This window comes from Notothenia rossii (assembly GCF_949606895.1).
Source record: "Notothenia rossii genome assembly, chromosome: 6".
In the NCBI taxonomy this organism is placed as follows: Eukaryota; Metazoa; Chordata; class Actinopteri; order Perciformes; family Nototheniidae; genus Notothenia; species Notothenia rossii.
The window spans coordinates 32,689,949-32,710,779 of record NC_136909.1 but is presented as its reverse complement, the minus strand read 5'-3'; the positions used below and the strand labels follow the sequence as shown (position 1 = coordinate 32,710,779).

Genomic DNA, 20,831 nt, shown 5'->3' with positions numbered 1-20,831 from the left:
TACAAAAAATAAAAGATTTATGACATTAAAACACTATAATATTACATTTTTATATTTTTTAAAAGCCAAGGAAATACAAATAAAACAAGCTAAATAAGAACAACATAGTTATATAATACAATAATAAAAGTTACAGTGCATTGTAAGATATGAATAGTTATTTAATGTAATAAAAGGCAACAAATAAAGTCTTCATGTTCTTCAGCCGTGATTTAAAAAAGTCAGAGCTGCAGCAGATCTGCAGTTTTTTGGCAGTTTGTTCCAGAGGATAGTCACTGAACGCTGCTACTTTCTCACCAAACTATTTACAACATTTCTCATTCAACTAGAGAAATGACATTAGATGTCTGTTGCTAATCCATCCTTCTAACATCATGTACTCACTGAGGCAACTGTACTAACTGCATTTACAGTTGCTTCATATTGAATTGCATTAGCAAGACTTAGCTGTAAATGCTGACTCTGAAGAGTTGTTTTATGACACTAGGTTTAAAAAGTCCAAGGCCAAAGGAGAGATCATAAACCTGAGCCATTTGAAAGGATATGACTAACTGAGAACTAGAGAGATTATAATTTAAAGCGAATGCAGTCAGAGGTTGACATAATTCTCGCTTCTTTCTTTTTTCATGTTGTTGAAATTTCTGAGAATCATGTTTAGTTCACCGTATAATGTAACAACTCTTTCATCACACAGGGAGGGCTGTCACTTTGCCTCACTTAAAGTTATACCAGAAAGTTAATACCAAGAAAACTGATTCCAAAATAATGCAAAGAGTACACACAGAACAACATTATTTTTAAACTAATGCTAAACCTAATTGGCAATCTTGACAGAATTGTAGCTGCTATAGGATATGAATTTAACAATAATATGCCCCATGTTTTATACAGAGCCCTTTGAAATTAATTCACTCAACAAAATTATTTAACAATTTAAAGTAACTACTTTCTCAGCACAGAGTTGTAAGAAAAAAACGCTTTATAAGTGATTTACATTACCATGGTTTCCTCAGGTTCTTAAACAGTCTTAAATTCGATAAAAAAAAGTACATTATTAACATAAACATGATTGTATAGATCTACTGTTGTTTTTTTAACTGCAAATCGGTCATCAAAGTTGATATATGCTCGGTGGAACAATGGAATCAAAATCCATAATAAAGGTTTCCACACTGGGCAAAATGTAGCATCCCCAAAAAGTGTTATTATAATTTTGGCGACCGCTCTAAGATTAAGATTTGAGATTTAGCTAGATTTTTAGATAATACCCTGTTTAATGCATGGCTTAGCATTGGAGCCTAAATGAATCCAAAAGCTGCCTTTGTATGAAGACGTTAACATTAGGGACAATCAAACAGGAGGAACCGCACATGGAATGCTGCACAGAAAAGCCAAAACCAATTTAACTGTATGTATGTGTTGTTTAAACAGGTCAATTAATTTATGCACTTTAATTATTCTAGAATGTCCTTCATATTTCTGTCCATATGACTGCAAAATACAAATAGGTATTACATTTTGTTCTTTACCCTCTTTAAAACGTCTTGAACTGAAAGCTACATGCCTTTAATCAGTCTCTAAAGCAGTGCGATCAAAAGTAAAGTGACAGCCCTGACACACACTGATATCCAAAACTCAAATGGGTGCTTTGATTGTAACACATTAAATGAATGAATGTTTCATTGTATTGACAATGTAATTAATCTGTTAGCAGCCATGGGTCCTTGGAGAGTGAAGTTATTAATGACCTGCTATCAGATTTATGAAGCCGGTTTATGATTCCATCAAAAGAAAAGCTCCCTGTTCATGGAATGGCCAAATGGAAACCTGTCATATAAAAAGTTCTGAGATAACAAGCTTCATTGATAATTATAATTGATACTAAACTTTACAAGGATAAAGTACATCCTCTCGTTTATTATAATACAATTGGACTCCTGTCAAAATAACGCTCTCCAATGGCCCATTGCCTCCAGATGTAATGACCCCACCTCTCTTTCCTTACTTCTCTGCACATAAAATGACATGTTTTTCCTCTTTTAACTACTTGATTGTGTTTTCCTAACAAATACCTTGCTTTGGCAGTGGGCTTGTCTATCAACTCTTCCTTCTGTCTCTCTTTCCTCCTTTTCTGCTTTCCTGGATTGGGTTTGTTAACCTGCTGCTGCTAATAAAGCTCGTAGTCCTCTTGACAATTCTGTGACTTGCCTGTCGGGTCACATATCAATGGAGGACTTGCAGAACCAAAGAAGTACCAGCATGGACTGGCTTAGTAAGTGACCTGAACCACATCTACGTTCACACTGCAGACAACCGATCCCTTCTGAATCATTGCTAGTATTTGTATGAACAGAAACATTAAACCTATATATGAATTAATTTGACCAACTGAGGCCTCTTTAAAAATACCAAATATAGCCAATTTTCCATGCCAACCCAAATATTATTTATCTTAAAATGCCTCAGTAACTCTTTCAGTATTCCATATCCATGTGACTCATTGGAACATTTGACTTTCGTCACATCATGTGAGTGAAAACGGTCAAAATGGAAAATGGTTAGCTGCAGTTGGAACGTCATAAAAGCTGTAGTGTAAAATGTCACCTGTCCCAATGTATAAAGTACAGTAGTCAGTAATTGGCTTTATGTAGTAGTGGCTTTGAATAGTTTTTCATTCCTATTAGTTTAACAGATTTGTCTACCGAACGTAGAATAGCTGTTTGACGGCGAGGTAAAATATTTTAAATATAGAGTAAACTAAACCGATATAGTTTTTTTTTTTCACGTGGCTAAAATATATTTACCCTGTCTGACTGACTATATACAAGTTCCTCATACAACTCCACTTCTAACTCTGACTTTATTTAAATGTTATTTCCAAATCCTTCAATCTATATTTGGCTAGGAATCCTGTTTACTTTATTACTGTATCTACTCTACATCATTTACATCGGCTGCATCACACTGTCAAGCATGTTATTACCCGAAATCCTCAGGTGGCAGTTGTAAGAAAGGCTACAGTGGCTTCAGAATTTGCTCTCTGAGATGTGTACCGCTGTGGACACTCTCTCTCATCCCTGACATCTCCAGGAAGAAAGTGAGGTCACGTTCGGCTGTCAGATCTTCAACGCTCAAGTTGACGGGTTAAAACCAGAAGTCAGCAGAGCATCAGTCTGCTGCTCACCTGCCTCAATGGAGGAACACACTACCGCTTTGATGTAAAGATAATCCAATGGTCTCTATTGTAAAGCTCCAGAGTAAGGATAGATGCTCAATAAGAGAAAAGCTCATTTGTGTATTTATATTTTTTGGAGGCAATGCTTTGGGCATTTTAGCCAAGTCTACACAAAAAACATTTCATGATTGTTGTAGAATTAAGTGGGCCAAACACTTTTTGTGTTTTTGTGCTGTATGGTGTTAAATACCATATCACAAATGGTTGAAAGAGTTGGTAGGGTTTTATACTGGCGGAAATGATCATATACTGATACATAGGCTGATCTTAGAAAATATAATGGAAAATTCCACATCTGACTGAAAATTGTTTATGTGTGGCTCTTTTTCAATTTTCAGAAGGCTTTCTTCAAACCAGGGCTATCCTTAATAGACAATGAACATATGAGTACAATACTTTAAAGTCAGCTTAAACAGTGACCATCATTTAGTCAAGAACGTGTCCTCCGGTGTTAGTTAATGGTGGCAGAAACATCTTTATGCTTTCAAACACTGTTGCCTTGTTATGGAGTGTTGTTGCTGCATGGGGAGCAAACTGTCTGGGCCACTGGCTTTGTTGCGGTCTCTGCCATCCTTTTTACCCCCTCTTTAGTTCTTAGACCAGCTTCACCTTCACCAAGATCTAACTCTACAGGGTTGATATGTTTTTTTTACAGATAGTCCTGCTACAACTCCCCGGAACCGGACCTCCAGCAGTATGAACGACATTTCTGACAAACCAGAAAAAGACCAGGTGAGTCAGCCTAATGACTTGATTGTGCAAGTTAATTTATTAACATAGAATACAAGAAAAACATTTGTATTACCGTACTTTGAATATGAAGCTGATGTTTCTGTTGTTGTTTCTATGGACAGGTGGCAAATATTTTATGAACAGATTCATCCAATTACGATGTCTTAAAATCTCTATGAGAATTATTGTGAGCGTTTTTACATATCAGATAAATCTAGGAAGTATAGAAATCATAATAGAAAATCTCCAAGGTTCATCTTATTTAAATTATTTTTAGGTGCTTTAACAACATTGAAAAAGTTGTAATAGATTTTTTCAGAAATCAAAAGCTAAATATCTCATTGATTGTGTCGTGCAAAAAGAACTGTGGTAAACGTACTATTGTCCGTCATTTATTAAACAATTTTCTTGAAATGACTCAGATGCCTTTTAAAGTATAGCTTGACCAAAAGGACAAAATCACTGGCTGGCGTTGCAAAGCTAACATGTTAGTAGCTTTATCCACTGCAGAGGTGCAGGAACCAGTGCTGGCTCAGAGCAGAGTTTAGATTGTCTAAAGTACACTGTCCCATCTGCTGTCGTCATCACCCTGCCTGCTGCAGCTGGATTCAACCTGCCACAGCCAAGTCTGTAGTACATTTATCCAATTTCTTATGTAATACCTCTACTTGTTGAAGCGAGGATGACGCTTAGGCAAAGGATCTTTGGAACAATGACTAACAGAAAGACAAATTAATACTAAATCAATGATTAAGTGACAACGAAAAGTAGACACCCAAACATACATTCATTCAGGGAAGGCGTGTGGCGCAGTGGATAGAGCCTTGGTGTTCAGATCAGGGGGTCACAGGTTCAAACCCCACTACAGTCAGCATGTCGTTGCGTCCCTTGGCAAGACACTTCACCCCAAATTGCTCCTGTTATGTGGGGATTGTCCACAGTATTGAGTATGTAAGTTGCTTTGGATAAAAGCGTCTAACAAGTAACATGTAATAACATGCAAATTATTTTCCAGTCCACTACAACTTTAAGATACAGTATGTCATAGATTATTTGTCCCACTCAGAGGAGATATGGAGGACTTTCTCTTTGTGTTTATCAATGAATTTCCCTCATTTTTGTAGCAGATTAAATATTTTAGCTTCTTCAATGGTTACCAAGCATCTGGGAGAAAATGAACGCTGTCTTAATTGGTTTTGAAGCCACTTAGTGCTGTATTGATAAAGATTATTTAGCTTTTACTCAATCATGTACTTCATAGTGTTTATATTTATAGTCATAGGTGATGTAGAAGCACCTATGCTGGGCTCAATGCACTCGTTGCAAGTTAACGTATTATACTCACTTTCAGGATCACGTTTTTTGGGTTTCTATTCATTCAAATGATTCAGTGTTTTTCTAAAAACTTATTTTTTCTCAATATTTTCTAAGAATACCTGTATTCTCCCTCTGTTTTAAATGCTTCGAACCCATCCTTTAAAAAAAAATCCACGTCAGCACTGATTGGTTGGTATTTCCGAAATGGTTTGATACTTTTACAGCATTAATAGGCCCGAAGAGAAAAAAGTCACCCACTTTATAATTAAAAAAATACTTGAAATCAAAATGTCTTATTATAAGAGACCTTAAGTTCCTTAGTTTTAGTTTAATTTTCCATTTTGAGGGGATTCTTGACTTCTGAGATGGGATTAGTGGCAAAACTAAACTATATATTGTAGAGCCGATGAACGGGAGTCAGAGGCGGTGTATTCAGAATTGACTTCCACACTTTATTATTCATTAATCAAGAAGACGTAAGTACATGTGCTGCTCTGTGTAACCAGCTAGCATGAATGACGTCAAACCCCGGTAGCCTCACTAACGGGTCCGGGTTGCAACACACACGAATCACACGGTGAAAAGTCACCACAATGTCACATTATTTTGCAAAAGGTAATGTAGGAAATATGCATTGGTGAGATGCTTACTCCTTCATGTAAACACCTAACTGTGAACACCATTGATAGCGGAATAGTTACATTACATTACATTACATTGCATTTAGCTGACGCTTTTATCCAAAGCGACTTACAATAAGTGCATTCGACCAGGAAGATACAACCTTTAAGAAAACAGAATCATATAAGTACACCAGGTTTCATAGAGCCAAACATTTCAAGTGCTACTCAACTGGCATTTAGAAAGCCAGCCCTTTATTAGTATATAAGTGCTTTGTTAGTAATTCTATCGCTCGAAGTGGAGTCTAAAGAGATGAGTTTTCAGTTTGCGTCGGAAGATGTGTAAGCTATCTGCTGTCCTGATTTCAATGGGGAGCTCATTCCACCATTTTGGAGCCAGGATAGCAAACCCACGTGTTTTTGCTGACGGGAACTTGGGTCCCCCTCGCAGTGCGGGTGCAGCGAGCCGTTTGGCTGATGCAGAGCGGAGTGCACGTGCTGGGGTGTACGGTTTAACCATGTCCTGGATGTAGGAAGGGCCAGATCCATTCACAGCATGGTACGCAAGTACCAGTGTCTTGAAGTGGATTCTAGTAGTTACTGGAAGCCAGTGAAGGGAGCGGAGGAGCGGTGTGGTGTGGGAGAATTTGGGAAGGTTGAAGACCAGACGAGCCGCTGCATTCTGGATGAGCTGCAGAGGTCGGATGGCACATGCAGGTAGACCAGCCAGGAGGGAGTTGCAGTAGTCTAGGCGTGAGATGACGAGAGCCTGGACCAGAATCTGCGCTGATGTCTGGGTCAGCTGGGGACGTATCCTCCTGATGTTGTAAAGAGTGTATCTGCAGCAGCGGGTTGTAGCAGCGATGTTTGCAGTGAAGGACAATTTGTTATCTAGGACCACACCCAGATTCCTTGCAGTCTGAGTCGGGGAAACAACAGAGGTGCCGATGTTGATTGTTAGGTCAAGAGTGGGACAATCTTTTAGTTAGAGTTCACAGAAGCCATTGGTTCATCTCACACCAGAATAGGCCTCTGCATGGAGGGAGAGAATTAGGTCAAACCAACCCAGTTAGTCCTCCTGTGGGACAGACATGCAGACAGGATGCACATCTCCTAAACTGAAGCTCTTCCACAAAAAAATCTGACTATAAATACCATTCATACCATTCAGACATTTCCTCTGATCCCACAGGCCCTCATTACTGACCACATGTCACGTCTCGACACGAAGTTAGAGGCAGAAACACATTCAGAAGTAATATTCGGTGCTAAATTATAAAAAGTGTAGAGTTTCAATCACTAAAATCTTGGTTCATCGCTGCATTGTTCGACGGAGAATGTTGTGGTACCTGGTGTGTAACATATCTTATCTATTTGAAAATAGTAATTTATAATATCCGCACATTTTTCAACCATCCCAACATAAATCAGGCAAATATCATTAATTCCATCTTCATAGAAATGTAGAAACGTAAATAATACACAATTTTTTGTTATTCTCTGTCAAAGCGTCTTTGAGTTTCTAGAAAAGCGCTATACAAGTCTCATCTATTATTATTATTATTATTATTATTATTATTATTATTATTATTATTATTATTATTATTATGAGAACTACTACAGGCAATGAATAATTATTATTTTTGGGGAATGTATGTAAACTACGGTAACCCTTTTAAGAGGTAGGGAGCACTGAGCAGTACAACAATTTTAACAAAAAGTAATGTGATTTAGGATCTTAAAAATGTGTACAAGTAGATTTGTGCATCATGGCGGTTCAGACTGAAGTGTGACGGGAACACATGCATGTGCGTAGTTTATGGATTGGCAGTGATCGGACTCAGGTCAGGGTGTGAAGTTACGCAGGTTAACTTTCGGATCAATCATTTACAGACAAATGTCTTGCCAACACGCCTCTAAAGCCGCTAATGGGATTTTGCCAAGAAGAACAAGTTTATGGGATTCAAGTCCTCAGAGGTTAATGGCAGCGAGCCTGTCAGTGCATTATCTGTATTTTTGGCGTGTGAATAACAGCCATTTTGTTCTTTTTGTCCTGTTTTTAAACGTTGTTATTGTTGGTTGAAACCAATGATGAAGAAAATAAGTCTCTTTATTTACAGTTTTATTCTTACTTTATATTATTTTGGACCCATTTTATTTTACAATGAGGAAACTGCTGTCTGACTTAGTTTGTTACGGCTCCCTTCCAGCGATCGCTGAGGTCTAGGGCATTACATTTCAAGGTTGGGGGTTCGAACCTAACCCCCGCAGTCAGCATGCCAATCTGTCTTTGGGCAAGATGCCCTCCAATTGGAGTTGTATTTTGTATTTCTATTTCAATCGAATGGCAACCTCTGTCTCTGCATGAATGGGTGTGAATGGATGAATGCTGAGTTGTTTTGTTTTCTACAGTAGTATGTGTGGCTTACTGGCAGCCTTACTTTGATTGGAGTTGTTTGTGATCTAATCCAATTTAAATCCTGTCTCAGTGGATTTTAAAAAGACAGATAGTAGTCTTCCTCAGCTTGGTATTCACAGGTACTTTATGTGGACAGGTGGTTTATTTTAACAAGGCTTTACATGAAAGAATACTTATAAAATAGAAGAAACCTAAACAGCAAGTTAACACTGTGGTCCACCTAAAATCAGAGGAAAATTAAGTGTTTATTTTTATAATGCGCCAGAGTTGAGATAATGAAGCATTATAGATCTTAGTGATCTTCTTAGTCCAATCCATTTGACATCTTTATTGCATCGTGCACACATTTTGCATGTGCATGTGGTTACAATTGAAATAAAATGGGCAAATATTAAATGTCACCGCTTTGATATACACTAGCTATATTGCGTATACATATTGACCAAAAATGTATATTCTGTCCAGTTTCACATAACTTTGCAACATGTTTTTACATTATCTTAAGGGTTTTTGTATAGGTTGCGAATGGGCCTAATTCATTAAATAAGTGCATCTAATTCTTCTATTTATTTGAAACCAGTGGACCTATGGAGCCTCTTTCCCGCTGAATAAGAAATCGCTTACTTCTGTTTTTTGTTTATCTGAATTAATTGTCTTCAAAATTCAAGTTGAACTGTTAAATAAAATAGTGTTATTTGCACTAATGTTTATGCAAAACACACTTGAATGGGACCATAAATGATTCAGAGGTGCTTTGAATTGTCAGTTGCTGGGTCTCAGTAAATGATTCCTGCTTGCTCTGCTGTTTTAAAGTGAATAAATAACCCACTAGTTGTCCATGACAATCTTGTCTTGATGTTTATGGTTCTTTTTCTTTGATCTATTTATTAATGATCTCTATCTGGTCATAAACATTCAACTATTTTTATTATATGGAACATCTAATGAAGCAAATAGCATTGTGGCATAGAAATACGAGTAGATTAAATGAATGGGGATCTTCTCAGTCCAAATTACTTAACAAAGAGGTCATTCTTACTTGGTTCTCTTTTCATCAAACAAACAGTGTGTGTAGTTATTCTTTAATTAGTTAGATCTTCCAGCCATTTGAATCCAAAAAAATCTACGTTATCACTCGTACATGTTCCAAGAAAGAACAGAAATTAAACACTTTAGTGGGTTAAACATGCAAAAACACTGGTATGTTCCCTTTCTTTTACAACTTGGAAACAGCTTCTCAAAAACGCATTTGCAAGACTTTAATGTCTTTTTGAGTTGTTGAACATGTGAAGCCCAGCAGGTGTCTGACCCCATATTTAGACATCTCACCGTCACTAGAAGAGAAAGAAATACGGACCTCATGTTACTACTTGTTTCTTACCTAGATACCTGGTTTGGTATTTAGGCTGAAAGGGATTGTCCTGTTTGATATAGGTTGTTTAATTCCGTGTCGAGTAGCTTGCTGGTGTGAACATAACACTTAATGTCTCCTCTTTTGTACTTTCAGCTGAGGAACAAGTTCATGAAGAAGTTGCCGAGAGACGCCGAGGCCTCCAATGTGCTGGTGGGGGAGGTGGACTTCCTGGACTCACCGTTTGTGGCGTTTGTTCGTCTGCAGCAAGCTGTGATGCTGGGAGCCTTAACAGAGGTCCCTGTTCCCACAAGGTGGCTGAGATTTGTTTCTGAACTAAAGGAATTCTTAAATATAAGCTCAAGTAAAACTAGTGAAAGATGCATCAGTCCAACATGTCCTAACAGATACCAAGGTTTCATAAGGCCAATAGAAATCTGTAAAAAGATTTTTTCTAAAAAGTCTGAAAATATGCTCCCGAAACAAAACAAAAAAGTGGGTACAAGTCATGTAGATGTCAGTACACCTATATTTTTTATTTATCTGTAATTGCATAGTTAACATAACAGTTTGGATTAGTTTGTATAGGCTTTTCCTTTATTGTGTCTAACTGTTTGTTCTCTGGCTTTTGATGAGGTTCATAAAACTACAGGTACGACACTAAACTGGTGTCAGTAGTGTTGTTGTAAACAAGGAGACATAAAGCAATGCTGAAGTCCTGTTGAACTCGTACGTTATATAATATGTCCTTAAGAGATTTCTCTGCTATGTTGACATATTGTGTCATAAGCATATTAATGTAAAACACATATAATGTAGCATGGAAAATATTTGGGAAGGATCTCAATGGATGGATTGGACCAAATGATGATATTTGTGCTTGTAGTGAGTGTGTCCAAAGCTTAGAAATATGTGAATAACTGTTCACTCAAGAGTTTGTTCTGTGAAAATGAAAAGGCTGCAGATGATGAGAAAAGCATAATTATTTCATGGATATTACATCACGGATTTATACTCAGTTCAAAGCTGTATCCATTAAATGACGACACATTACATTACCTACACACTTACTCAATGTTTTTGTCCCATTGGCAGATTTTTATTCATCTTGCTTGGACCCAAAGGCAAAGCCAATTCGTACCATGAGATTGGCCGAGCCATCGCCACGCTGATGTCAGATGAGGTGAGACTGCCACACATCAGCTGTAAGCCTGTCAAGATACTATCATCGGCTTAAGCCCGGAGATAGGCGTGTTGTAGCTGTAACCTATATCTGACTTACAGTTGTTGCTTTGCCAGTTTTGTTAACAAAGGTCCTAGCCATCAAGAAATGGATTGGCGGTAAATAGGAACATAGAAAAAAAGGAATGAATGACTGCTAATAACCATGTCTGAAACGTGTAATATTTATTCAAGTTACATTTTGTTCAATTTTGTGAAAGAGCTTATGGTATTTTGGTATTCAATTGGATAATGTTCTCAGCTGTTGATCCATTTATCCATCCTGTGTAGGATGACAATTAATTTCCCAAAAACATGAGACGCGCACTTCCTGTTAGACCATCATTTTATTCAACCATTTTTTAACACGGTATTAATTAATAAAGTTAACCAAGGAAAAGTATGTTTTATGAATCAGGAATACACTGAGGAAAAAGTGTTTATTTTTAGTATTCATTGTATCAACATTTGTATATTAAAGTATTTCAACCAGATACAAACCTACATTTAAAAAATGTTGGTTGTAAATTCAGTCTAATGTGAGCAGTAGTAGTGTTCCAATTGTATTCAGACACAAATAGTATATTTCTAGTCTGAAACTACACATTTTGTTGGTAAAATACATCCAAAGGGTTTTGGGATGATCAACATTGCTCCATTGGTGCTCTATACCACAATAGTTTGTTTGTTCTTTGTAGGATATTGCATTTGGCAGATTTAATTTACACTTAAATGCCTCGTCCCTCTCTGTTTGTGTTCAGGTATTTCATGACATTGCGTATAAGGCCAAGGACAGAGAAGACCTGCTGGCCGGTATCGATGAGTTCCTGGATGAGGTGATCGTGCTTCCTCCTGGAGAGTGGGACCCAGCCATCAGGATAGAGCCTCCCAAATCCCTGCCCTCCTCTGACAAAAGGTCAAACACTTTTAATGTGAAGCACTTCCAGGTAGCAGACCAATAGAGCTCACATACAGCTTTATGTCTTTACACTCTATGGATTTCTACCAGCACAGAAGGCCGTGTGAAAAATAAATTCACTTTCTGAGAGTAGTTTTCTAGTAACTTGAGGATTGTAAAAAGTGACTTTCCTAGTTATTATCTTATCTAAGACTACACTGATTCTACAAGCTGCGTAGTTGTCCGCTGGTCATTCATTAAACCTGTTTCCACATAGAGGAATCTTGAGACTTACTTTGTACTTGCAAAACATTCACCTCTGTTATACAGTATATCCAGTGAGGTGTTAAGCATTAGAAGCAGCTGGAATCAAAGTGTAAAAAGTGTCTGCAACAGGTTCTAACTATGGAAAATCACATCACATTGAATCACCTGAAAACTAAGAAAATGCTAGCACGTACAAGACTTTCTTGCATTAAATATGTAAAGAGACACACATCTGTCGATTGGTATGCTGTGTATGCACTGACTACATAACGTTATAGAACAGCAAAGGTTGCAAAATCACTGAAGTGCGTCAAGCTGTACAGCAAAGTGTTTAAATAAATAAAATATGAAAGAGCAGCTGTGTGTTTTATTTAAAACTCACAGTTTGACTCATTAAACTAGAAACATACTGAATGTGAGCACTGATCAATCAGACTATTTAATCACGCACATCGTCTGATTTAAAACTCAAGAAAAGGCCATGACAAAATGCTGACACTGACATTTTCACAGCAAAAAACTGCAAGCTGTTACCTTCAGTAGTGTTAAAAATAAAGACATGCTCCAGATAACTTTAAGGTGAAGTGCCCTGCAAAACTGAACAAAACTGTGGGTGTTTTTCTGTATTTCAGGAAAAACATGTATGCAGGAGGAGACTCTCATATGAACGGAGACATGCCTCATGATGGAGGTCACGGTGGAGGGGGACACGCTACAGGTGACGAGCTGAAGAAGACCGGAAAGTATGAAATTGTGGAGAGAAAACAAATATGTTTAAATATCTGTTTATACAAGAATCCGGGTTCCTGTGGATCCTTAACTAAATAACCATTGAAAGGTCTTCGAAAAGTTACTTGCCTTAAGCAGTAGGAGCAATGAAAAATGGACAGCTTGTGTATATTCATTCATCTTTCATTCTGTTTATTCATTCCAAGGCATTTCAAACAGTACAACATGAACATTCAACAGCTAAAATACATTTTAAAACAGTACACAATAATCCTACTGTTATCCAGAGAAAAATGTAAAAAAATGCCAAAGCACTGTTGCATAAGACATGTTTTTGAAAAAGATTCTTGTATTGCAGTTCTCAGCATACTTTAGGTACATATCCAACATAAAATGTTTCTCTAGCTCATTGGTCATCATCAGCTTCATTGAGAAAAACACACCCTTTATTTCACTGTTTCAGGTTTTGTGGGGGTCTCCTACTTGACATCAAGAGAAAAGTGCCCTTCTTTGTCAGTGACTTCACCGATGCAATTCACATCCAGTCCTTGTCGGCCATTTTGTTTATCTACCTGGGAACTGTGACGAACGCCATCACTTTCGGGGGTCTGCTGGGGGACGCTACAGAAAACATGCAGGTCAGATTGTGATTTTTTTGGCAGTTTTCCAGAGTGTTTATGTTTTGAATGATTCCCTTACGGTTCCCCTTCATGTGTGCAGGGTGTGTTGGAGAGTTTTCTGGGCACAGCGATCACCGGGGGGATTTTCTGTCTGTTTGCCGGCCAGCCTCTCACCATCCTCAGCAGCACAGGTCCTGTTCTGGTGTTTGAACGGCTGCTCTTCAATTTCAGCAGGTACTTTCTCCACCTCCTGAGTTTTCCAGAGGCCCAGTAGCTAATCATGGATGGTTCAGATCTTGACAAGGAAGTTATAATCATTGTAAACTTGGGTTGGTTTAGTTATGTATTTATGAAGCTCCAATCCGGCCTATGAATGTTAGTGTTAGTCATGAAGAGTATCAGGGCGACTGTGTAAATATTTGGGTGTAAAGAATGTTGAATGTGCAGAGTTTGACACGTCGCATTTCATCAGCTGAAGCTGGAGAATCTTTTAAAATACAATTTTAAGGGGTGAACGTTCAAGCATAATTACCGGGCCTAAATTAAAGTGGACCTATTATGCTATATTGGAAAAATATATTGTAGGGCCATACCTGTACAAAACATGTCTGTGAAGTCTTTTGCTTAAAATACCAAACAGATCACCCATTGTAGCCATGCCTCATACTGCTCAAACCCCTCTATTGCAGCCCTGTTAGAGAAACGTGGATTATGGGTCCTTCATTTAAAAAAAAGAGGAGGCGGGGCTAATGCCTGATCAGAATTCTACCGGAGATAAAGTTAAATTCTGCTTTGATAAAACGCCATCCTGTTCTAAACCACATCAAGGATTATTTCTGAAACAGTATGGAGCTCAAACGCTTTTTCTCTTGCGGGTTTATCACAAGGTGAGTTATTTTATTATTTCCTGCTTTTTAAACACATGCGCTCTCCAGTACAGCATAGCTCTGAGTGTTAGCGAGGCTTGCTAATGCAAAAAAAGATGAGATTAGGTCCAAAACACGTCAGGCATTGTTTCCGCTGCCGATATTTATGTATAAAAGACATCAAAAAGTGTATTTTGCATGATAGGTCCCCTTTGACTCAACAAGTGCTTTGTGTTGCTTTTTTCAGCAATAATTTAATTGCCAATGTACAATCGAAATAGATGCGTTTTCAGAGACAAGACAGATTTAATCAAATAAGGGATATGATATTTATACTTTATTCATGAAATGTATGGAGTTGTTCCAACTTTAACTACTATATTCTCAAGATGTTCTATTCTGTGTAACTCTGTTCATATAAAACCTATATTATATATTTCTGATTATTCTTTGATATTTGGTGTGTTTATTTTTTCCATTCAGAGATAATGAATTTGACTACCTGGAGTTCCGCCTGTGGATCGGCCTGTGGTCGGCGTTTTACTGCCTCGTGCTCGTGGCCACTGACGCCAGCTACCTGGTTCAGTACTTCACCCGCTTCACTGAAGAGGGCTTCTCCTGCCTCATAAGCTTCATCTTCATCTACGATGCCTTCAAGAAGATGCTCAAACTAACTCACCACTACCCCATCAACTCAGATTTCAAGATGGACTACGTGACACAATATGAATGCCTCTGTATGGCCCCTGCTTTTTTAGGTGAGATGTTGTTTAACTTTGGGGTGTTTCCACACATGTCTGCTTATTAGACATTCATATGGATTAACCCATTAGCTGTTCCAGGTTTTGAGATCAGTTTGCCACCAACAGAGCGAAACATTGAGGCAGTGAAATCTTTTTTAGCCTAGTAAAATAAATCCAAATCAGTTTAGGTTTACACTTTATTTAGAGTATTATACCTCTTAAGCTGGCTGTCAGACAGCCCTTTTGCTACAGGGAACTAAATAAGTTATCTTTGCTGTCTTCAAAGCCACAAGAAAACGTTTATTAAAAACAGTACATTTATCTTGAACAATACAGAAGATGTTCCTGTGAACTGATGCCTTTTTTCAATGTTTTGATGATACGTCACAGCTTGCCTCTTTATTATATGTTGTAAATGAGGTTGGGAGATGAAGAGGGGGCAGCCCTTCTGGTAATCCTCTGCAGCTTTTGCTGACACAGGTTGTTGTCCTCTGTATAAACTGTCTATGGTTGTAACAAAGATGGGACATGGATGGAAATGTTGGTTGGTAGATATTTGTCGATGAGATAACCTATTTGGGGCATATTTTGGCTTTGTTAGAAATGTTGCCAGCAGAACTAGAGTAACGTCATTGAGCTTAAAACCAGTGAGCTACAGCAGTCCCCACCCCCCACCCCCACAGACTCAAATCTCTTAACAATTGGATTGTCTGGCAATTTGCTACAGACCAGTGTTACTGGTATTTGCTAACATGCTGAATGTGAGCATGTAACCAAGGTAACTAAGCTTTTGTTGGGATAATACAATTCTGGATTTATGCTCATTGAACATGTGTGCTACATGATTCTGACTTCCAATGTAGCAAGCAATAATATGCTCCCATGAATATTTAGAAAAAGAGACCGGAAACCACAGTAACTATACTAGTATAGAGTAGGAATTATAAATAATACTAAACAAATAAACCAAATTGCTTTTTTCCATCTTTAGAAACAAAAGTTATCAACTTTTTTTTTGTTTGTGTCATTTTCATTGCACCAACAATATTTTGAACGGCCTCAGCATTTGATATAAATGTTCTCAACTTGTCATCATAAGGACAGTGCAGAAAAACACTCAAGATTTCCTAATTTACATAATTTACAAAACATGTTGTTTTCCATCATTAAAATACAAATAATCTACCAACTTCAAAGGGCCAGAGGAAGGATTCCCTGTGTCAACTGTGAAACTTAAGACCGTTGAATTCTTCATGAGTTTGCTAAAACACAATATCCAGAATTAAAATTGTGCTTGATGTATTCGTCATTTTTCTTCTTACAAAATATCTTGAGCCACATTTCTTCAAATTGACCAAGTAACTTTCTTCTAACAGTGTTCATGCTGCAGGATAAACTACTTTTATACATTTATTGTAATTCAGCTGCCTCAATGACGACATGAAGCTCCATTGCCAAAAGAGAATGGTGTGGTTTACTCAAAACAAAACCTTCATATTGAATCTAGGTTCTGACATATGAAGCAAATGATTCCACAGTCTTATCTTTTACCTTTTCGCCTTATTGATCTAGGAATCCCACCCATACACTCCCTGAACAGCCGACATAGGAGCAAACTTTTGATAGACTAAAAGACAGTGTGCTGCTGTTAAATCGTCGTTTCAGACAACTTATCTTTTTCTTCGGATATTTGTTATGCATGCAAAATTCTGTTGTTGTGTTTCCTCAGTGAACAGTACAGATGTGGTTGGAGATGCTTCAAGCTGGTACTGGAACAACACTGAACTGGTAAGAGATCCTGTTTTGATCCATGTTTATTTTATTATTATTTTCTTTCTGCGACCGAAAAAAAGAAAGAACAACTAATAGAAAAGTTAAAAAGACTATTGCAATATACATATATATTGTCTCAGTTTGATATATAATATGTCATCAGTGGTGGAAGAAGTACCCAGATGTTTTACATATGTAAAAGTAGCAGCCTGACAGTGTTTTACAAATACTCTGTTACAAATGTTTTTCATTTAAAAACGTACTAAGTAAGTAATAGTACTCACAGTACGTCATCTATGTATGGTAGTTTACTGTGCTATTTCATGGATTTAAGTTATGCAACACTTTGGTTTGAATGCCGCTGGAATTCTTCGACAATCTTAAAAAAGACTCTTTGAAATTGGGTCACAAATTACAAACCAACCCCGTTTGGTAAGAGAAAGATAAGAGTTGAAGAAGAAAGTTTTGCTTGTCAGTTCAACAATATTCTGATAAGCACATTGTTTCTTATTTGAGGTTATTGTGGCACTGATTTTCTTATCTCTGTTTACTCCAAAACTCTCAAAGTCTGAGTTATCAGTCCGCTCTTCTCAGCCTCAGTGTCTTCGCCTGCTTTGGTGGACGCACAGTTTCATCACTGCTTTTACCTTATAATGAAGATGCTCTTTGTTTCTTTTGTGTAGCCAATGAACGCCACATGGTCGTCCCTGTCAAAGACGGAGTGCTTGAAGTACAATGGAGAGCTGGTGGGGAAGGCCTGCGACTATGTCCCCGACATCTCCCTCATGTCCTGCATCCTGTTCTTAGGCACTTACACCTGCTCCATGTGTCTGAAGAAGTTCAAGACCAGCCAGTTCTTCCCCACCACTGTGAGTCATCGTCACACACATTGGCCCCATTCCAAACTAACCCCTACACTCTCTGACTCGTGGCAGAATGTATTCCCTCTATAGTCATACTCAAAGCTAATGAGCATCTCCTCCTTAAGGTGTAGGGCTGACTTCATGGAAATAGGAAGAAACAGGAAGTGCTGTAGCCATAGTTTTGTATCATCCAAAATTAAAAACAAACGAACACTAAACCCTTTGAGCCCGATTGCCCCCGCCAGCAAACACCACAATATTCACGAAACTGTGTCTCAGGATTTTTTAACATTTAACAACCTATTAATGTTTCACACCCACTTAACGGGAGGAAACTCAGCTAACTCACGATATGAACCATTGTTACCTAAACAAAACACAAGTCTAGCACCAAGCCTCTGAATTAGCACTTAGCGAATGAATGTTAACGCACTTAGCACATAACTCACGGTAGCGATATTTTATACTTCATGCTATCTACACAAACTAGATATCATATGAAAGCTGAGATTCCACAGATTCCATTGGTATAAGTATCATCACTGTGCGACCAGAACTCACGGCAGCGGCGGCAAGCAAAGACAACATACAACTTCACTTTACGGGGCCGAAACTGCAAATACGTCTTACCTTTGCTGTTTTCTGATCAACGGTTGTGTTCAATGGCATTAAAACGCATAGAAACACTGCTGAAGATTAATCCAATTTCTCTGTGTCACTTTGAAATGATTACTGATAATCCATCATAACATTTATGGCAATAAACGTGTTTTTCATATAGAGTGTAACGGAGCTTCCGGTTTTGGGCATGCTGCATGCACATCATTCTAACTCAGCAATGGTAATGTTTAGATGGATTTAGGAACCTCCCCTCGATTCTATTGTCTCTAACGGTTAAACAGAGGTCTCAATCACCAAAATCGACCAATGGGTTCCAGAGATATGGAATATCTCAGAAATACACCCAAATGACCCCAGAGGTGGGTTTATTTTTCTAAAACTCTCTAAAAAGGTCAAATGTCAGTTGTTTTGCATAAATCTTGATACAGGGTACTTATTATATGTTATAGTTTGGATTCCTAAAGCTTTTAGTCTGCTATCCCATCATTCAAGGGTGGTTTTCACTATAAGTAATGTTTTTATTTTTGGACGGACACTATAATTAAAAATGTTTTACTACGTCCAATTTGAATTTACTTTAAAATAAAAACGTCTATATTGATTCTGACACTTCTACAGCCAACTCACAGGTGTATCATTCCTTTGAGAAAAAAGATTATTCATCTACACCTTTTAGAAGTGAACACATAGTCATTTGTTTATATCATTTTTGAGACCTGAAAAACAGGCCCCGGGCTGAACAGGTCAATAATAATAATAATACAATATTTTTTATAACTGATCCGGGTCCCTGTAAATATAGAAAGTTTTATAATTCAATGATCACGTCAACCTTTTTTCTAGACTAGATAAGTAAAATATATAAATACATACAATGTACTTTGAGAACTTTCTGTTCTCAACACCTCTAGGACAATATCAAATATAGCTATATTATTTTTTTCACAGTTTAATATCACAAATTTGCACGGAAGTATTTCTCCACAGCCTCTTTCATGACATACATAAACAGCGTTGCATATGGTCTTGTAGGGCAGCTGGGTAAGTCTGACGATCGCAGTTGGAGGGTTTAATAACTTTAATAACTTAAACCAACAATACTTGTTCTTGTGTCCAAATGTTTGATCAGCAGGTTACATACAGTACTTAACTGTTTCTATTGTTTTTCACCCAGGTGAGGAAACTCATCAGTGACTTCGCCATCATTCTGGCTATCTTGATCTTCTGTGGAGTGGATATGCTCGTAGGAGTGGAAACTCCTAAACTTATTGTGCCAACTGAATTCAAGGTGAGTTCCTTCCTATCTCATGCTGCTGCTGAGTTCAAGTGCAATTCTCTATTGGTGCATTACTTCATAAAATATAATTAGAACCAGTAGATTCTGGTTGCTCGCAATTCTTAACATTCAACCTATGTTGTTCATTATATAATATAATTATAATAATAATTATAATTAAATAAAGTCTTTTGTCAAGAAAGTTTGACTGAAATGACAAAATTATTTGCATTGGCTAGATTAAATTGACTACATTTTTCCATATATTCAGGCGTCCTAAAAAAGGACTATTGACAAAGCATCAAGAATAAAATTAAACATTTGAGGAAAAAGTTAAGAGAGAAGACCTTGAACTAATTGACAACTTTGTTTCCCTAGCATAGTGACATAATAAAAAATACTGGCTGTTTTTAGAAAGCAGCAGCATTAGCTGAAGCTAGGGTCGGTTGATCCACAGCTCCTCCTGTTTGTCTACATGTCAAAATTACCTGGATACAGTGAACCCGGAAAGTGCTTTTCTGAATTTTAAAGCGCCATATGCATGAAATGTAATCAATCAAGCAGTTTTGAAAGATTATCTTAAGGAAGGTAAAGTGATCAATAGTTTATGCGCTAACAATAAAGGAGATGAGCAACATTTTTTATTGAAAGTAAACATTATTTTGTCCTCCCCAACAGCCTACAAGTCCCAAACGAGGCTGGTTTGTGCCCCTGTTCGGAGGAAACCCCTGGTGGGTTTACCTGGCGTCGGCTCTCCCTGCCCTGCTGGTCACCATACTGGTGTTCATGGACCAACAGATTACTGCTGTGATCGTCAACAGGAAGGAGCACATGCTGAAGGTACAGAAGAAACATTACTGATGAAAAGTATGTTCAAAGCCACAAAATGTGTTACCCAGCAGTTAAAAGTCTTTCAAATAGTAAATACGGTTTAATACTCATACACAAGGTCGATATAGATGTCGTTTTTTGTTGAGTTTTTGCCCTACCAAGGAAGATTTGCTATACAACATTTCCCAGAACCTGCCCAAAATGTAGTGCAGCATAACTTGAACATTGAATTGATGTTTCATTATGGTTGAAGTGCTTGAGTCTGCATTTTGGGTTTTAAAATGAGAAATCCCACAAGAACAACAAAAAAAGTTATCTTTCCTGTAAAAGTCCTGATCTGATTTATACGAGGATTTTCATGCGTTTCCCACAACATACTGCAGCTTGTACAGGACACTGGCTACCTTCACACTGTAGTTACATATTGTTGTCATTCTTCTCGTGGGGGT

The 20,831-nt window shown here is 37.7% G+C and overlaps 1 protein-coding gene across 2 annotated transcripts in view; it reads left to right on the top strand.

The window, feature by feature from the left end:
- LOC307045316 (electrogenic sodium bicarbonate cotransporter 1-like) overlaps positions 1 to 20,831 on the top strand; it is a 48,529-nt gene that overhangs the window by 5,783 nt on the left and 21,915 nt on the right. For both annotated transcript variants that reach the window (XM_079690890.1, XM_079690891.1), the window contains exons 4-15: positions 3,891 to 3,967; positions 9,831 to 9,988; positions 10,770 to 10,857; positions 11,657 to 11,811; positions 12,693 to 12,803; positions 13,253 to 13,427; positions 13,510 to 13,643; positions 14,759 to 15,033; positions 16,748 to 16,806; positions 17,475 to 17,660; positions 19,450 to 19,563; positions 20,230 to 20,391. In XM_079690890.1, coding sequence (XP_079547016.1) covers positions 3,891 to 3,967; positions 9,831 to 9,988; positions 10,770 to 10,857; positions 11,657 to 11,811; positions 12,693 to 12,803; positions 13,253 to 13,427; positions 13,510 to 13,643; positions 14,759 to 15,033; positions 16,748 to 16,806; positions 17,475 to 17,660; positions 19,450 to 19,563; positions 20,230 to 20,391 — 1,694 coding nt within the window. The remainder of the gene's footprint in view (positions 1 to 3,890; positions 3,968 to 9,830; positions 9,989 to 10,769; positions 10,858 to 11,656; positions 11,812 to 12,692; positions 12,804 to 13,252; positions 13,428 to 13,509; positions 13,644 to 14,758; positions 15,034 to 16,747; positions 16,807 to 17,474; positions 17,661 to 19,449; positions 19,564 to 20,229; positions 20,392 to 20,831) is intronic.